This window comes from Podarcis filfolensis, assembly GCF_964270895.1.
Source record: "Podarcis filfolensis genome assembly, chromosome: 9".
Classification (NCBI taxonomy): Eukaryota; Metazoa; Chordata; class Lepidosauria; order Squamata; family Lacertidae; genus Podarcis; species Podarcis filfolensis.
The window spans coordinates 25,175,580-25,193,589 of record NC_139610.1 but is presented as its reverse complement, the minus strand read 5'-3'; the positions used below and the strand labels follow the sequence as shown (position 1 = coordinate 25,193,589).

At 44.9% G+C, this 18,010-nt stretch overlaps 1 protein-coding gene across 1 annotated transcript in view; it reads right to left on the bottom strand.

Annotated features, from left to right (window-relative positions):
- USP46 (ubiquitin specific peptidase 46) overlaps nucleotides 1–18,010 on the bottom strand; it is a 33,324-nt gene extending 15,314 nt beyond the window's left edge. Inside the window, exons 1-4 of the mRNA XM_083630719.1 lie at nucleotides 17,355–18,010; nucleotides 5,439–5,519; nucleotides 2,479–2,692; nucleotides 646–875 (exon numbers count right to left, since the gene is read on the bottom strand). Of these exons, the coding sequence (XP_083486845.1) occupies nucleotides 646–875; nucleotides 2,479–2,692; nucleotides 5,439–5,519; nucleotides 17,355–17,390 (561 nt within the window). The 5' untranslated portion in view covers nucleotides 17,391–18,010. The remainder of the gene's footprint in view (nucleotides 1–645; nucleotides 876–2,478; nucleotides 2,693–5,438; nucleotides 5,520–17,354) is intronic.

Genomic DNA, 18,010 nt, shown 5'->3' with positions numbered 1-18,010 from the left:
GATTGGCCTATGCCAACTGAGGTTTAAGAGTGATGTGTGCCTCCAATTCAGTTTCAGGAAAAAGGGGATATCAGAAGTTTGGAGAAGGGTAACCTCATTCTTATTTTGCCACAAGTAATTCCTGGAGCTGCTCCAAACTCAAATTATCCCTCAGTGAAAACATGTACACATTTACAATACCTTAAGATGCAATATGTCACATGTGGGGCTCTCTTATGGGGAAGGAACAAAGCTTACATGTAGATCATCTGCTCTGCATGCAGAAGTCCCAGGTTCAAATCCTGACACCCCCAGTTAGAGCTGGGAAAGAATCCTGACTGAAATCCTGCACAACCACTGCCATTCAGTGCAGACAATATTGAACTAGACGGTCTGACTCAGTATTATTCAGCTTCCCATATTTGTATGCAAAGAGACAAGGTTGGGGAATAATTTGTCCTTGTCTAAGGAAGATTCAACACGGTGGGGGGGGGGCGATTAACCAAAGTTATCAAAAGCCCCAAATAAATATACATAGACGATAGCTGCTTTACTCCATAGAAACACTCATATTTCTTGAACGGCTTCATAAAGCAACATATTTAGCTCAACAAGATGCTATAATCTAACAATTTTCAAGAAAACACCAACAAGCCCAGTGCTTACAGTTTCACAGTTCAAGCATCTCGTTTCATTAGTCAGCGTTCCCTGAAAAATCTCATGCACCCAGGTGAGTTCTTGCTTGTTGTTCTCTTCCGCTTCGTTCATGTTGCCGTTTTTCAGTTTGCCGTTTTGCTTTTCCTGCTTCTTCTCCTCTTGCAGAATGTCGGCGACGGTATTCAGTAAGTAGTTTAAAAACTCATGGGCATCTTGTTGCATGTAGTTGTCAAAGAGATCTGTAGAAAAAACAGGAGGAAGGCATATACAATGGTATGTCGGGTTAAGTACTTAATTCATTCCGGAGGTCTGTTCTTAACCTGAAACTGTTCTTAACCTGAAGCACCACTTTAGCTAATGGGGCCTCCTGCTGCTGCTGCACCGCCGGAGCACAATTTCTGTTCTCATCCTGAAGCAAAGTTCTTAACCCGAGGTACTATTTCTGGGTTAGCAGAGTCTGTAACCTGAAGCGTATGTAACCCTAGGTACCACTGTATTTAAGCAGCAGCTCCTCCCCACAGCCTGAGAGGACAGTCAGCACAGGGCTGCCTTCACTTGCTTGCCCATGTGTGGTCTATGCAGCCACCAGGGCATCTGATTGCTCACCTGTCGTTTCCCATGGTGGTTATTTGTGCCTCTGCCCCCTCACTCACCTTCTGGTGTGACAGGGAGAATCTGGGCCCAGCAAGACTGCCCAGAGAGAGCACACAAGCAAGCAAGGAGGAACCCTTGAGGGAGTAGCCGCCTCACCCTCTGAATTGCATCTCCCCCTCTTTCACTGAGCAGTGTAGCAAGGAAGATTGTAGTTTCTAATACTGAATTTACAAAAAAGGTTTGAAAACCTAAATAGCAAGTTTTAAACAAAGCTCAATTTGAAGAAAGCAAAGCACCATAATAAAGGGTTAAGGACTCAACTGTGAAAATTCTAGTGCTGCTTTTACAAAAAGGTTTAAAAACCTAAGTGGCACAAATTCAAAGAAAGGAATTCAAGATAAACCTTTTTTGTAAATTCAGTATTAGAAACTGTACTTTTGAGTCCTCAATCCTTTAACACTGCACTTTGCTTTATCTAGGTCGAGCTAGGATTATAATACGCCAGAATTTTTGGGATTCTACCCCTGTTTGAATTTTGGTCATTTAAAGTTTATGATTTTTCTATTTCCTTCTGAGGAAACTGAATAGTTCAGTGAAACGAGGTTTGTAGCCGGCATCCCATTAAGGCTTTGTTCTATTTTAGGTTTTTCTAATTTTTTTCTTCAGCTTTTTGATTTTTATTATTTAGTTGATTTCCACAAGATAATATTTATAGTCGATTACTTCTCGTTTCAGGGATTTTCACAGTATTTCATTTGTTTTGTGCAGTTCCTTGGTTTTCAAACAGCTTGGTTCTCGAACGTTTCAGCTCCCAAACATCACAAACCAGGAAGTGACTGTTCCAGTTTGCGAACTATTTTTTGGAAGCCAAACATCTGACGGGGCTTCCGATTGACTGCTGGAGCTTCCTGCAGCCAATCAGAAGCCGTGCTTTGGTTTCCGAAGGCTTTGAAAGTCGAACGGACTTCCAGAATGGATTCCGTTTGACTTCCAAGGTACGCCTGTTCTAACTTCTGCCTCTGTCCTCAACAGGGAAGGACTGGGCCTCACGGGGGCTGCTACTGTCTCTACTCCCTTCTCTGGCCTCTGTCTCGAGGCGACGCAGAGGACTGGACAGCAGAACTGACCAGAAAGCATAGGCATATCTGAGAGGACACCCACTCCTCCCTCCTCTCCTCTCTCGGCAGCCTTCCAGAATGGTTTGGGATCTGGGCCGTGGTCTGAAAGGATGTGCGAGTCTATACTTGCCATTCTCCTTTCGTAACCTCGAGATGAACTTTTTGGGTGGGATCACTCCAACTTTCTTCTTTTGCGTGGCAATACTGTGGAAAAGGTCCGCAAGGCAAGTCAGGAGGTTTTCCTTCTTTTTCTGCTGGGCCTTGTAGGACAGCACATTTTCCCGAAAGGGCCGGCAGAAATACAGGGCTTGCAGGACAGAGTTGCAGTAGCACGTGTTTCCAAACTGCAAAATATAAGTGGGGACGGGAGAGAGCGGATCATGAAGTGCAGCTTAGTGCAACACCCAATATCCTATCTCCCTTGCCTCAGTATTTTCTCCTCCCGGTAGAAGAGGAGAAATCTATAACTGTAGATTGAATGTAGGTCAACGGGTCTGTATGTGGAGCTTCAAAGTATTACTCTTTAGCTAGGAATAAAAATTACGTAATGCTAAAACAGGCTTCTTCAGTTTTGTTCTGGTGTCAGGCATAACATGGTTTTTAAAACAGTGGGTGCCTTCAGACTTGGTGCTTTTTTGTGGATTCACAGTAAGTCTGCAACTTATGCAGGGGTTACACTCTGGGGGTTATGCCTAAAGCCAAAATCATGTATAGTCAAAACCCATTAGGTTCAATGGCAGGCAGGATTGCCAAACTCAATTTTCCTGGAATATTATTATTATTATTATTATTATTATTATTATTATTCTGTTGGGTGGCTCCCAAAATAAAAAATACAATAAAACATCAAACATTAAAAACTTCCCTAAACAGGGCTGCCTTCAGATTTCTTCTAAAGTCAAATAGTTGTTTTCCTTGACATCTGATGGGAGGGTGTTCCACAGGGTGGGAGCCACTACCGAGAAGGCCCTCTCTCTCTGGTTCTGTGTAACCTCACTTCTTGCAGGGAGGGAACTGCCAGAAGGCTCTCGGAGCCCTGCACCCTTTCTGCTATCATCATCATCACTATTATTATTAGCCATGCATGTAAAGCTGAATGTGCACAAGTTAGATGCATGTAAGTTGCAAGCTTTCTGTATTCTGCAACACATAATTGATGTAGTAATAGTGCATTAGTGCTAGGTTTTTACTGGACCATCCACACATCATTCTGCTTCATAGCTGTTTCACAATGCTCTTGCAGTATTACTGTATTACTGGATTTCACTATATTTCATTATAGCACAAAGGGACACCCTCCACCTCTCTTGGAACACTTCTGGAATAAAATGTTACAGTGTTTCTGCAGGAAGCTACAGGACACGCACTGACTGGAAATGAAGTGGGACGTCCATTCCAATGTTTTTCCAGGTGCAAACAGCATTGAAAGTACAATTGCATAAAACTGTCCCATTTCCATCACAAGCATAAATAAAGGAATAATAAAAGGCACACCTGGAGGGGCCCAGTGTTACTATTCTAGAAGTTCCCAAAATCGGTATTCAAAGCACTCATCAAAATAACTTTTGTCTGTGACCCAGAGAGCCCTTTACCATGCATGACCTCCACATGAATATATATATATATATATATATATATATATATATATATATATATATGTATGTATGTATTTTAAAAACCTATTATGATAAGGCATAAATGCATGCTTCACACGCAGAACTCGCTTCCTTCTTCAAAACAGGGTGGCTGGACCTTTACAAATGCTATTTTACTTAGAGTATGGTCAACATGGTAAAAGTGGGCTAGTTCGGATGATGTACTGGCTCAGCACACAGAGAGGCACATGTAGTTTCTCCTTCCTGCGCACCTGGCATACTATCCATACCTGTGCACTTGGGGGCAGATCATCTGATCAATGACAACAAATCAGGGGGACTCACATAAAAGAATGTCCTGATCTATTGTACACAGAACACATGGATGCACCTGCCCACACCTGCGTCCTATCCTGACCTCAAGCAGAAGCCCACGGGCCAGAATATAGTCCACAACACAGTGTAGAATTACTGACCACTGGAAAACTTCAAGTGAGCAACTTACTCTCAACAAGTCTAAAGCTGGATGGAAGGCTTTTATCCTTCTTGGGAAATATTACTCTTTGCATGTTCTGCCCCTTCCTGGTAATGTAGAAGGCCTTAAAGAGGCAGACATTTGACCTGGAGTGAGCACTCCACCCCAACACCAAGTTCATTGCCTGCCAGAAATGGGAGTGGAGGTCTTTGGGGTCAAGAGCACCAGTTCCTCAGAAAGTTTAGGCTTAGTCGTTGCTGTCTCCAGAAATCCCAGGGGTCTCTGGCTGACAGGGTCTGGCTGAGACCAAACTGTGATATTAGGGTCTGGGTTGGTATGTTGAGTCAGGGTCTGTACTGCTGCTCAGGGTAAGGTTCATAATAACAACCAAACTGCATTTGATTGATAGGAGTTTTAACTGCCCTTCCTCTCTAAGCAGCAAACACATCCACATTTTAAAAAAAACATTCCAAAAGCAGTTAAAACATTCTAAAAACAATTACAAATAAAAACAAATTTTCATCCAGTGATGTCAGGGTCACCAGGAAAATTATTCTGCAGCCACCAAATGCCTAGGTTAGCAAGAAGGTTTCAGATTCCTCCTGAAAGCTAATAATGATGCAGACAGTTGCACCTCACTAAGGAGGGCATCCCACAAATGAGGAACCACCACTGAAAAGGCCCTGTCACAGGTCACCAACAACAACCAGGCAGCCCCAGGCATGGAGAATATACCATTCTGCTGAATTAGTCAATCTGGTCCAACAGCGCTCCTCTTATGCTCTTCTCCTGATGTTCTACCAGTGCTGCAAAAGCTACATATTCTCTCAACCTGTTCCTCCCATAGCCCTTTCCACTGCTGTGGGGCAACATGGGAGTCTAACCCAGCAGGTGGGGGGGGTGGAGGGAGGTGTAGCAAAATGGAGGACACATCTCCACCTCTAGACAGTACTCCGAGGTGCGACAGGGCAAGTCATAAAATACGTTTTCAGAAACTGACACCGCAGCAGTAATACTTACATTGACCAGTCCAAAGTAGTGTTCATTGATTGGAAATTGCTCTGGCCCAATGTCTTTTTCCAGAGCAGAGGCATTGGTGCCCTAGGGAAAAGGAAACAGCCAGTTATTTTAGCTCCAGGTTAAAATATGACACAAGCCTGAGAAATATCCTGAAAGGTTAGGTCACTTCCTGCTGCCCTCCCCCAAAGCTGTGCCAAATGGATTGTCTGAAGTGTTTTAGACATTTCCGAATACTTACAGCCCAGGCGCTGCTCAGCCAATGACATGAGGCTGCCATGAACTCTGTGAAAACCCAACATCCCATTGAAAATGCTTGTTAAGAGAAAAGGGCTGTTATCCAGCATGCCAAGAAGCATATGCAAGCCCCATTGATTTTAAATTGGAAACAGAGCACAGGATCCATTCTTTCCAACACATGACATGGGAATGGTTGGCCAAAGAAATCTCTCACTCCACATCCATTAACCTGTCATCATCTGGTTCCCAGACAGAGCAATATACAAAAATAAACAGGCCCTCCCCAGGGCTTTTTCAATGTTATTTGATTTTATCCATTTCTGCAATCTAATCTAACATTTCCTTATCAGCCCTTCTATTTGCCTGATTTGCAGGGGTTGGGAGAGAGGAACCAGAGCAATGTTATCTCTCTCGCTTGGATGAATGCAAGCAACTTTGATTTTTCCCCAGCAAAATAAATGCTTTCAGAGAGCTGGAACGGCTGAATGAAAATCAGAAGAGATAATTGCGGAGAGCTTGTAGGCTTGAAATGTAAATCAACTTGCTTGCAGTTGGCAGCTAGTAATAAAAGTCACAAGCATTTGGGTTTGGTTCTTTTTTAAAGTTTCATGCGCCGGAACACTTTCCCTATTTTTGAACCTTAGGCTGCAGATGTTTTTGCATATCCCGTCCCAGCCGTTCCCATTGAAAACAAAGGGCTGTATTGAATTTCGTCAGGCACACAGAACACCTCAGTTCCCCAAGACACCTGAGCCTTTCTTGAAGAGGGCAAAGGAAAGGCAGACAATGCATTGTGGGTGACTCCAGTTGCCCAGGAGCTGAGCTACTATCAATCTGTATTTCAAATTATATCACAGGGAGGATCAGGTGAAAGGGTTTTTTTTATCCAACACATCCATCATGCTGCCATCAGCCCTGAAAAAGGAAAAGCATTCCCAGAGTCCAAGTGACCTAACTTTCCATTGCTGCAAAGTGTACCACGATTACTGATTTTGAAAGTGTTTATCTATGAAACAAAACTATGGGAGGGAAGAGGTTACGTAAATTGTCTTCCCTAAACACACCATGGTCAGGCAACCTGGCAGCTTAAAGAATAAAGGACATGCATATAGAATACTTATAGCCATTTAGCATTACATGTAGTTTGGTCTCTATACATAGGAATGGTCCTGAAGACTTCAGAAGGAGAAATCCGTAGCTCAGGTGCAGAGCAACAAAACTTCATGCTAAATTGTGTTTGTCATTTTGCAGCAGCTGTACTGGCTTCTTGTTATTTCTTGCACCAAATTTATGTTGTTGTTGGTACCCTATAAAGTTCTTTGTGGTCTAGATTCCTGTGTCCCTTACCAAGTGTCTATCAGCACTGGAAATGTTTCTTTTTATGCAAGAAAGTATTTGCCTGAAAGTATAGGATGCTTTGTGCACAGGCCTTGTGGCTGCTTTGTGTATGACTGGTTTCACTAGCCTGTAAACCATCTGACAGATTTATGTCTTAAAATAAACCATTTCACAGAGACCCTCTTCTCTCACTGATGTCATTTGCTAACTTGCTAAATACAAAGATGTAGGTCAGGTCCTTTTCTCCCACTTTTGTGATCTCTCTTACAATTGTGAGTGGCTGCTTTTCTTCCCCTGCAGCTACTTGTCATTCTATTCCCTTGTTGAGGTTTACATTGTCAGTTTCTATTTGCGAAGTTTTCATATTCTCTTTCTCTCTGTCGCTCTGTCTCTCTCTCTAACACACACACACACACACACAGTTTGTGTACACATGCCTACACTCATTCTCCAGCAGCTTATTCATTAGTCATGTGTTTTCAAAATTTCTCTCTTTGGCTGATTGACATCCAATGGGCTTTCAAAATGGGTTGAGGAGGGGGGTTATTGGGCTGTTTTTGTTTTTACTATGTACTTATTATGTTTTTATTATGTACTTTTATTATGTACTTTACAGTGGTACCTCGGGTTACATACGCTTCAGGTTACAGACTCTGCTAACCCAGAAATAGTGCTTCAGGTTAAGAACAGTTTCAGGTTAAGAACGGACCTCCGGAACGAATTAAGTACTTAACCTGAGGTACCACTGTATTATGTAATTTTTTAATATTGTGTTTTTATGTTGTAACTGCCCTGAGACCTGCAGGGTAGGGCAGTATACAAATTTAATAAATAATAATAATAATAATTGCAGTGTAGATGTATAGTGCAAGGAATCGATTTCTCCCCCCCCCCCCACTGCTTCTGAACAGGCTTGCTATTTCCAGACCTATAGACTGCACCTATAACTCTGTCCTTGGTGCTCAAGTACGTACTGAAGTCCACCCATTCAGTTCCTTTTTCTACAAAAACTAGCATCCTGTCAACCCTGTAACTGCAAAATTCTAAAAGTTTCAAAGATGGGGTTTTAATAATAATAATAATAATAATAATAATAATAATAATAATAATAATAATGCTCAGAAGTATACAACACAGAATCACAATCTTTGGAGGGATTTATTCAAGTCACAGATTCTCATTGCAGGGATTGACAAGCATTGGAAACAAATTGGCATCTCAAGTTGCTATAATGTGTGCGACAGCATCAGGAGCTATTATGACATGTTGAAATTTGGCACCAAACTCAAAACAGATAATTTTAGCTATTGTTCAGAATCCCAGGGAGGAATGAAGTGTGGGAAGAAAAGCCAGATTACTGCAGGTGGAGAAGATTATATATGGCAGCAATCACTCTCTTTCCTTTTCTCTCTCCCTCTCTCTCTCTTTCTCTCCCTCTGCAGCTGAACTGCAGCAACCACTTAACTTAAAGAGTCTGAAGCTGCTGAACTGGAAGATTATGAGTGATGCAGAGAAATGTGCTGCAGAGGATTTGTGGGGAAAGTGACAACCCATCACAAGAACATCAGAAAAGCCCTGCCGGATCATAGAATTGCAGAGTTGGACGGGACCCCGAGGGTAATCTAGTCCAACCCCAAAAAGCACATCTAGTCCAGAATCCCACAGTGGCCAACAGGGCAATAGCTCTCTTCCACTGTTGCTCCCAGTTGTTCCCATCAGCTGGTATCCAGTGGCATGCAGCCTCCAAACTCAAAGGTTCCATGTAACTATCATGTAGGGCCAACCCTACCATTAGGCAGAATAAGGTGGCTGCCTCAGGTGGCAGATTCTGGAAGGCAGAGGACAGTGATAGGATTTTGGAAGGCAGAGCAGGCCTGCTCTTTGTCCCCTAAGCTCACCTACTGTCCTCAGGTGCAGTGGAAGACACTGGTGCATTGCTTTTATCAAACTTAGACTGCATGCACACCATACATTTAAAATGCTCCCTACCCACAAAGAAACTTCCTAGGAACTGTAGTTTAAGGGTGCTAGGAATTACAGATCTCTGAGGGGTGAACTACAGTTTCCAGGATAAATGGATGGTGTCTATACATTGTCTCTCAAGACAGATGGATGCCAACAGCACACCCTAAAATTCAATTGTCAGACTGATCAGTTTCTGCACATAGAACGAGCAGGGACAGAACCATGTCCTCCACTTCAGACGTCATCAACATGCAAGGGATCACCCTTGCCATCATGACTAGAAACCGTGGAAAGAGATTCCACAATTGCCACCCAACTGCTTATTGGTTTTCCTTCTGGAAAGTTTGCAAACAAAGCTTACGTGAGTTTGGACTAACCTACACTGGTCAATTAGTCCAAACTCACATAAGCTTTGTCTGCAAACTTTCCAGAAGGAACCGTGCGCTGCTCTGGTTCACCAGAAGCGGCTTAGACATGCTGGCCACATGACCTGGAAGCTGTACGCTGGCTCCCTCGGCCAATAAAGTGAGATGAGCGCCACAACCCCAGAGTCAGTCATGACTGGACCAAATGGTCAGGGGTCCCTTTACCTTTACACTGGTCAATTAAAACATTAAAATGTGTTATAAAAGTGTGACACCAGAGGGTGCTGTAGAGAAATTGCATTGAGAGTTATATTATGTGGGGGGTTTTAGCATTGTTGCTTTTCAAATCAGTGTATATCCTTTGAGAATGTGAACAAACACATCACGCACAGGAAATCTATTGCTCCAGCTGCTGCCCCACATATCACTGATATTGTTTTTGAAAGTCAGGGCTAGCCCCATCTACCTGGTGAAACCAGAATACTTGTCACAAGAAGCAAGTCCTTAGTGGCTGGAGTCCCACAACCAACAACCATGAGACAAGCAAAACCAGGGCACTGGAAAAGGGAGCGGCTAGCAACACAGCAAGATATAAAAAGGGGAACAGTGCCTATGAAAGAGTGGAACTCATCAAGGAGTACTGAAGGACCACAGATAAAAGGAGGGAGCAGGCTGTGAGATGGAAGTGACACATGTTGAAATCCTCCTTCAACATAACAAACCCCTCTGCCAAAACCAGTCCCTGTTCTTCTAGCATTCTCAAGGAGCCCATATAAATGGAACTACACCAAATGCACAAAAGTAAAATTGAACTTTGCCACACCCTCAATGTGGCCAATTTCCATAGCATGCTGGCCAGAGCGCTAGCATGCTAACTCTTCCTCATGCTGGAAACATTTTCATGGAGTTATCACTTGACCTAGCCACAGGATTCAAAGATATCAAAAGTAAATGCAACTAAGTTTGATGACTCGAGTATTTCTAAAGCTGGCACCAAACACCAGGTCTGGCTGCTGTATTTGGGAGAGGCCTATCTTCGTCCTTTTTCTTTTCCCAACTATTTCAAAATCTGGACTCCCAAAGGAACCTAGAATGAATTTAAATGGCTCAGGCCTTCCTTGCCTCCTTTATCCAGTTGGTGACATGCAATGAGGCCAGAGGCCTCCCCATAAATTGTACACATCTTAGCCTGGCTCTCCCTACTTCACTACTGCATCACATCCCAAAACTCCTGTTGTGCACCCTTCCTCTTTCCAATTAGTGCAACACTGCGAGTTCTATGTGCTGTTGGGTTTCCTAGTTGGTGGACAAATTGACATGTCCCTGGGTCGCAGGAGAAACAATTTTTTCTTTCTTTCTTTTTTTAGCCTTTCAGCTTTGTATTTTAAAAAATCCCCAAAGCCCTCACGACCTTGCCATCTCCTTTTGTAATGATCCATCTAGTTTGGAGCCCAGGCACAAAATACTGTTGCTTTGACTCAGGATGCAGGTCTAGGCTTTAAAGTTGCATTTCAGAGCTCGCTCACTCTCTCTCTCTCTCTCTCTTTCTCTCTCTGTGTGTTGGCACTTTCTTTGGGAAAACCCATATTTTACTGCTGAATCAGAACAAACAGCAACCAGGTTTTCTGTGAATTGCCATTTGCTGTGATTCAGCAGTAAAACACAGGTTTTCCCAGAGACAACAAAACTGCTCAGACACAAAGCTCTCACAGACCTGTGCCTGGAAAGCATGGTGCAAAAGAAAGTCTGGGTGAGCTCCAATACCCTTGACATGAAGGATCCTTTCTTTTTGGTGGGGGCGGACCTGCTTTCTATTTAATATACTGGAAAATAGATTTATTTACTTGTCAGAATTAGAAGCTTCATCCTTATATCCCCACAAGAGTCCGAATAAATTCTGCCATTTCAGGAGTGGTCTAAATGCTCTCCATCATGAGGATTCGCTCTTGTAAAAATGATCATCTTCCGGCAACCATTGGTAACAAAACAAGGAACCTTCTGGTTGCTCTGACAAACCAAATTTGATATGTCTAATTCCCCAGCGTTAATTCTCAATTTACAGTATTCATTTCAGGTGCACATGATAACATAATGTTTCCAAGTGAAACAAAACAAAAATCAATAGGAGAGTCCAGGATTCTTTCCTCCTAGTCAAAACATGGTTTCTTAAATAGTGTCACTTATTCCAGGAATTCTCAACCTTTTAAGCTGGGTGTGCCTGGGGACCTCAGCACAGTACTCTGTACGGCTGTTTCTGGCAATGAAGGCAACTGAGAAAACTCATTTCAACAAAATATTGGCAAGAAAGAGGAGGGAATAGTGCTCATGACTCTCAAACAGCCTTGCAAGTGACCCCAGGAAGGTCAAGACCCCACAGGCTGAGAGGTGCATTATGTTATAGGAAGGCTCCATTGTCCACCACTGATGAACGGCGCATACGACATCATCAGCAAGGGACATGCAGGCTCACCGCAAGGAGGGAAGATAGTGACTGAATCTAGCTGCTCTTGCAAGAACCTGAAAATAAGGAGGGATATAAACTAAAACAGAAAGATGTTATGAGGAATGGCTTCAGATATTGTACTTGGATACTTCCTTTTATTCTTAATATTTTTATTTATTAAATTTCCATACCACCCTTCCTCCAACAATCACAGGGTGGTTTGCAATATACAAACACAAAAATACGAAACATAGGAACAAAAACAGTACACTCCAGTTTCAAATGCCACAGTCAAAGCCAATTTCCTCACCTCTCCTTAAATACAAATTAATGAAGCAAACATTTTGACTAAACATTTTGCGGCCCTAAACAGGCAATCAAAAGCCCCAGCAGTCAGATTTGGCTCCCGGCATTATTTTTGTTTTTTATGTAATTTTATTTTAATTTTTATCCCAGGGATGGATAAAACACAGATCCTTGGGACTTTCTCCAGGCCACAAATCCTCTTGAATCAAGCCCTGCACCAGCCTTCCTTGAGTGCTTCTGCCTGTCTGGAATATGTCCTTGAACTCTGAGAAATCCTATTGCTTGTCTGGATGGAGGGCAGTGAAGGATGCGGCGTACTGTACAAATATAAAAGCTATTGCTCTGTCCCATTTAGTCTCTGTTCCAACTCATCAAAGGCCATTGTTCTGTTGCGACACACGCAGAGCAGTGGCAAAGCCTTCTCTCATGTCTGGGATGTTGTTGTTGTTGTTTTGCTTTGTTTGTGGCAGGGGGGCAGTAGAGCCATGGAGCTTTTTGTAATTGAGGCTGAAAGTGAGGATGGGGGACAAGAGCTTCCATGGGACCCAAACAGGCAGGCCTGATTTTTGTTTGCCCCCAACAAAGAAATCCCAAGAATGTTTTTGCACTGTGAGGAATTTCTCTGTGCCCCCCTACTGTTTCAAGGCAGCTTCCTACCGCTTCAAAGGAAGAAAGGAGTCTCTGTTATTGCTCTTCCAACTACAGAATCATCAAACGGCACATGAAGGGAAGCAAAAAAACCCAAAAACCACCCATGTTATGCTGACTGCCTTTTCACTAACACAGAAAAGAATGGTTAAATGGGGGGAATCATTCAAACATGTAATCCTCCACACGCATTTTACAGCTCTAGGAAGGCTGCACTGTGGACATTTGCTGAACATGCAGATGGCCTCATGGGCGTAGCCATGGGGGGCGCAGGGGGCAGCTGCCCCCTCCAATTCAAGTAAAACAATAGAAATACTTAACTCACTGGTGAATCATGTTGGATCTGCCTGCCCCCCCCCCCAAAGTCCTGGCTACGCTCAGGGATAGGCTGTGAAACATACACAAAACCCATTTCAGGACTAGGCACTGGATAAAAAGCTTGCATCTCCCCAAGCAGTTTCTCACACACTTCAGTAGACAGAGCCCCTGCTCAGAATTGTAGAGTTGGAAGGGGCCACGTGGATTCAACCCACATTGCTATGTGAAAAGGTAAAGGGACCCCTGACCGTTAAGTCCAGTTGCGGACGACTCTGGGGTTGCAGCGCTCATCTCTCTCTATAGGCCAAGGGAGCCGGCGTTTGTCCGCAGACAGCTTCTGGATCATGTGGCCAGCATGACTAAGCCGCTTTTGGCAAACCAGAGCAGCGCACGGAAACGCCGTTTACCTTCCCGCCGGAGCGGTACCTATTTATCTACTTGCACTTTGATGTGCTTTTGAACTGTTAGGTTGGCAGGAGCTGGGACTGAGCAACGGGAGCTCACCCCGTTGCGGGGATTCGAACCGCTAACCTTCTGATCGGCAAGCCCTAGGCTCTGTGGTTTAGATCACAGCACCAGTTACTGTTGTTGCAAAGATCACTTTGCTTACCTACAGCTTTTCACAGAATTGTCACAAACTGCATTTTTTTTTGCCATTTGGACACACAAGTTTACAAATTTTCTCTCTCTATATATATATACATGTATGGAATTACCCTTTTAAGGGCGAGCTTCTTGATGTTTATTGCTATTTTAATTTTATTGTATTTTCATATGCTGTAATCCACCCTGGAACCTTCAGATGAAAGGAGGGTAATATAATAAAATGTCAACAATAACACACACACACACACACACACACACACACACACACACACACCACCAGTCAACTGAGGATAACACTTCATGTATCTGGTAATGCAGACTCTAGCTAGTACATGAAAAGTAATGCCCTAATAAATATGTTACAATGAAATCCTATACATGTCTACTCGAAGGGAAAGGGTTATTGAGTACAGTGGGACTTATCCCAAGCAAGCTTACGGTATATAGGATTTCAGCTTTAGGAATTAACTTTGGAGTACTTTTAGTCTTGGAGGTGCTGCAAGCCTCTGTTGTTGAAAGGTAGATTTTGGCCACTAAGGAGAAGGGCAGAACGTTTATTATCGTCGTTCTATTTCCCAAATCACATTTTTTTGGTATATGTTTATGCAACCGTGAGTCACTTAATTGTCAAAATAAGAAAATAAATTGGTCCTTCTAGGCAAGTGGTGTGTGTGTGTGTGTGTGTGTGTGTGTGTGTGTGTGTGTGTGTTGTGCGAGTCTCAGAACCTGTCCTACTACTGCATCTTGAGTATCTTCCAAATTAAAGGCAAGGAAACCAGACCAGCTTACTGCTTAACAGCACACACAAGTTCTGTCACAAAAGGAAGAAACCAAAGCAGAAATGAAATACAGGCTGCTCCAAGGCCCACATTTTCAGAACCCCTTTTGACTTCAATGAGCAAGCAATGAAGGAATCAGCTTGAGGACTCAGGTCTTACACTTCCTGTTATAAGCATGTGTTCTGACCACAAGGCTGGTCCATCATCAGATTTTGTGATGTGCTCTCATATTATATTATTATTATTATATATACCAAAGATCCCATGGCAGTTCACGGCATAAAAATACAGAATAAAACCATAAAGTACATAATAAGTACAAGAACAAAACCAACCCATAACAACCCCCAACATATTTTAAAGGCCATAGACCATCAGCCAAAGGCCTGGTTGAAGAGGAACATTTTTGCCTGGTGCCTAAAGATGTATAATAAAGGTGCCAGATGAACGTCCCAGGGGAGAGCATTCCACAAATGAGGAGGTGGTCCTTGAGCAGTTCAAGGCTGTATCAAGCAAAACCAACACTGTGAATTGGGCCTGGAAACTAACTGACAGCCAGTGCAGTCGGGCCAGGATCGGTGTAATATTCACACACCATCTTGCTTCGGTGAGCAACCTGGCTGCCGAATTCTGCACCAGGTGAAGTTTCCGAACTGTCTTCAGAGGCAGCCACACATCTAACACATTGCAGTAATCTAACCTAGAGGTTATCAGAGCATAGACAACTGAGGTTAGGCTATCCCTGTCCAGACAGGGGCACAGCTGGGCCACCAGCCAAAGTTGATGGAAGGCACTCCACGCCACTGAGGCCGCCTGAGCCTCAAGCGACAGCAAAGGATCCAGGAGGACCCCCAAGCTATGTACCCACTCCTTCAGAGAGTGTAACCCCATCAATAGGAGGCAACCTCCCATCCATACAGTCAAGGGAACCACCCACTAACAGTGCCTCAGTTGGCTCTCATCCAGTCCATTACCGAGGCAAGGCAATGTTCCAACACATCCATGCCACAGCTGTAGATGTAAAGGAGAAGTAGATATGTGTGTCATCAGCAGATTGCTGACCATGTGCTCCAAAACTCCAGATAACCCCACTCAGAGGGCTCATGTTGATAGGGGATAAATTGAGCAGAGCTTTTTTTTGGCCCAGAACTCACCAGAATTCAGTTCCGGCATCTCTCAGTTGAGTGTCATTGCCATTATAAGAGAACAAGGGAAGTATTCATGGTGAGTTCTGGCACTTCTTTTTCTAGCAAAACAGCACTGGCCCTGAGGCCACAATGAGGGTTCCACAGGGCCGAAGAACGTTCCCCAAGCATCACCCTCTGGAAACAGCCATCCAAGTGGGACTGGAACCACTGCAAAGGGGTGCCACCCACTCAAACTCCAGAAGGAAACCATGGGCAACGGTATTGAAAGCCAGTAAGAGGTCAAGGAGAATTAACAAGGACACATTTCTCCTGACTCTCTCTCTCCTGACAAGAGCTCATCATACAGGGCAACCAAAGCAGTTTCAGTGCCAAAACCGGGCCTAAGTCCCAACAGAAATGAATCTAGAAAATCAGTTTCCTCCAAGAGTGCCTGGATCTCATCCGTGACCACCTGCTCAAGAACCTTGCCCAAGAAGGGGAGATTAGCAACTGACGGGTAGTTACTTAGATTTTCTGAGAGCAGGGAGGGTTTCTTAAGGAGTGGTTTTTACCACTGCCTCTTTCCAGCAGGCATGGACCACCCTAGCTTTTGATGCCCTCCAGTCTAAGCATGTACACACTGGTACAGCAAGTAAGATCTAGGTAGTTGTTTTTCACACAATCTGTTACCTACAGACACACAAGGAGATGACTCACTGGACCTAGTGACTTTTCACCCTTTGGGGGGGGGGACTTGCGCACACCCTGCAAACTATTGCAATTCATTAAAGAGCTACTACTGTACAAGTTTTCCTGCAACTAGTTTGCATTGTCTCTCCTCCACCCGATAAATAACACTTTTTTATCACCTAGCTGCCAATTTACAAAGGAGAAAAATGTTTGGAAAATGTTGACACATTAGGTCAAGAAGTATAATGCAGAAACCTCATCGTTAACTAAATTTCTAAGCCAAGAATAGCAAAACTGATCAAAGCCCTGCATCTAACTCCTGATTTATTCATTTCACCCAAAAGAGAGGCAGGTTGAAGGCCACATCTCTTAGCTAGGCTTATTCACAGAAGCTTAAACAACTCTCATTTGGACCAGTTCCTTTTGGAGCACATGCTTCCTTGAGGGACTAGCACTGCCCAGACGGAAATCACATGTTCATGTTTGAACCTGCCCAACATGTTTGCACGCTGGAAAAAAAAAATACCTCCCTTGTTTCCAAAACCCAGTTATTCAGATCCCTGGCTCATCCGCACCTAGCACTGTACAACCGGTATTCTCCTGTGCAAAAAAAAAAAAAAAAGCAACACTGTGCAAACTTTCAAGGACCCCCCCTCCTCCCCACACATGGTTCGGACGCCCACCTCCAGCACCCCGCCCACCGGATCAGCAGAGAGATCGCCTGCATTTCCAGACTTCGGCAGCTCCTCCTTCCAAAATGGCCCCGATCCTGGGGAGGGATTACTCGGGAGCAAGTCCTACTGGGCTGCAGTGGGCCTTTTACTTCCAAGTTCAGTGTGGCCCAGGATTGCAAGCCTGAAACTCTGGCAACCAATTCGGGGCGGGGGGGGGTGAAGCCTTGCCCGCTCTGCACGCACCTTTCTGTGGATTCCGATCTCCCCATAACTGGGTGGGTTGTAGGGGGTGGGGAGGCGGAAGTGTGTGTGTGTGTGTGTGTGTGTGTGTTTAGTGGGTGCGGGGGAGGATTGTGCGGCTCCCTCCCCCGCCCCGTGCGCCCCTCCCGCCCCCAGCCAGGCCGAGCAAGTAATACTCACCATATTACAAATGGAGGCGATGTTTCTGACAGTCATGAGTCTAAAGGTTGCAGTGATCCCGCACCGCCATCTTTATGAGGTGAAAACCGGAATGGTCATGGCTGGGGAGGATCGGGAAGAGGCCGGGAGGAGCAGGGAGAGGCGGCGCGGGGGGGGGAGAGTGGAGAGAAACGGAAGCTCTGCCGAGGCGGGGGGGAGGGGGAGGGAGAGAGAGATCGGCTGCTCCGCCTCGGGGCTCTGCAGGATCGGAGGCAGAGGGCACCCACCCACCCCCTTTCCCTGCTCTGCCGGCTAATTCCGCCGCTCCCAGACCCGTCCAGGAGCCGCTGGGGGTGGCCGGGGTCTCCCTCTCAGCAGCAGCAGCGCGGCATTTCTGGGGGCGATCGGCTTCTCTCGTGGGCGCGCAGCCGCCACCAGGCGAGCGCGGATCAGCGGCGCTGGTTTCCAGCAGCTGGGACAGGCGCGATCTCAATCCCCCCGCTTTCCTTCCTCCTCCTCCTCCTCTTCCTCCTCCTCCGCCTCCTTCCCCCGCAGCGGGTGCTGTTGCGCCTCTTCCCTTCTCTCCATTGCAACGCAGCGCCCGGCGGTCAACTTTGACAGCGGCCGGGGAAGGGGAGGTCAGGGCTGGGTGAGTGGCGTCGCCACCAGCCAACCGC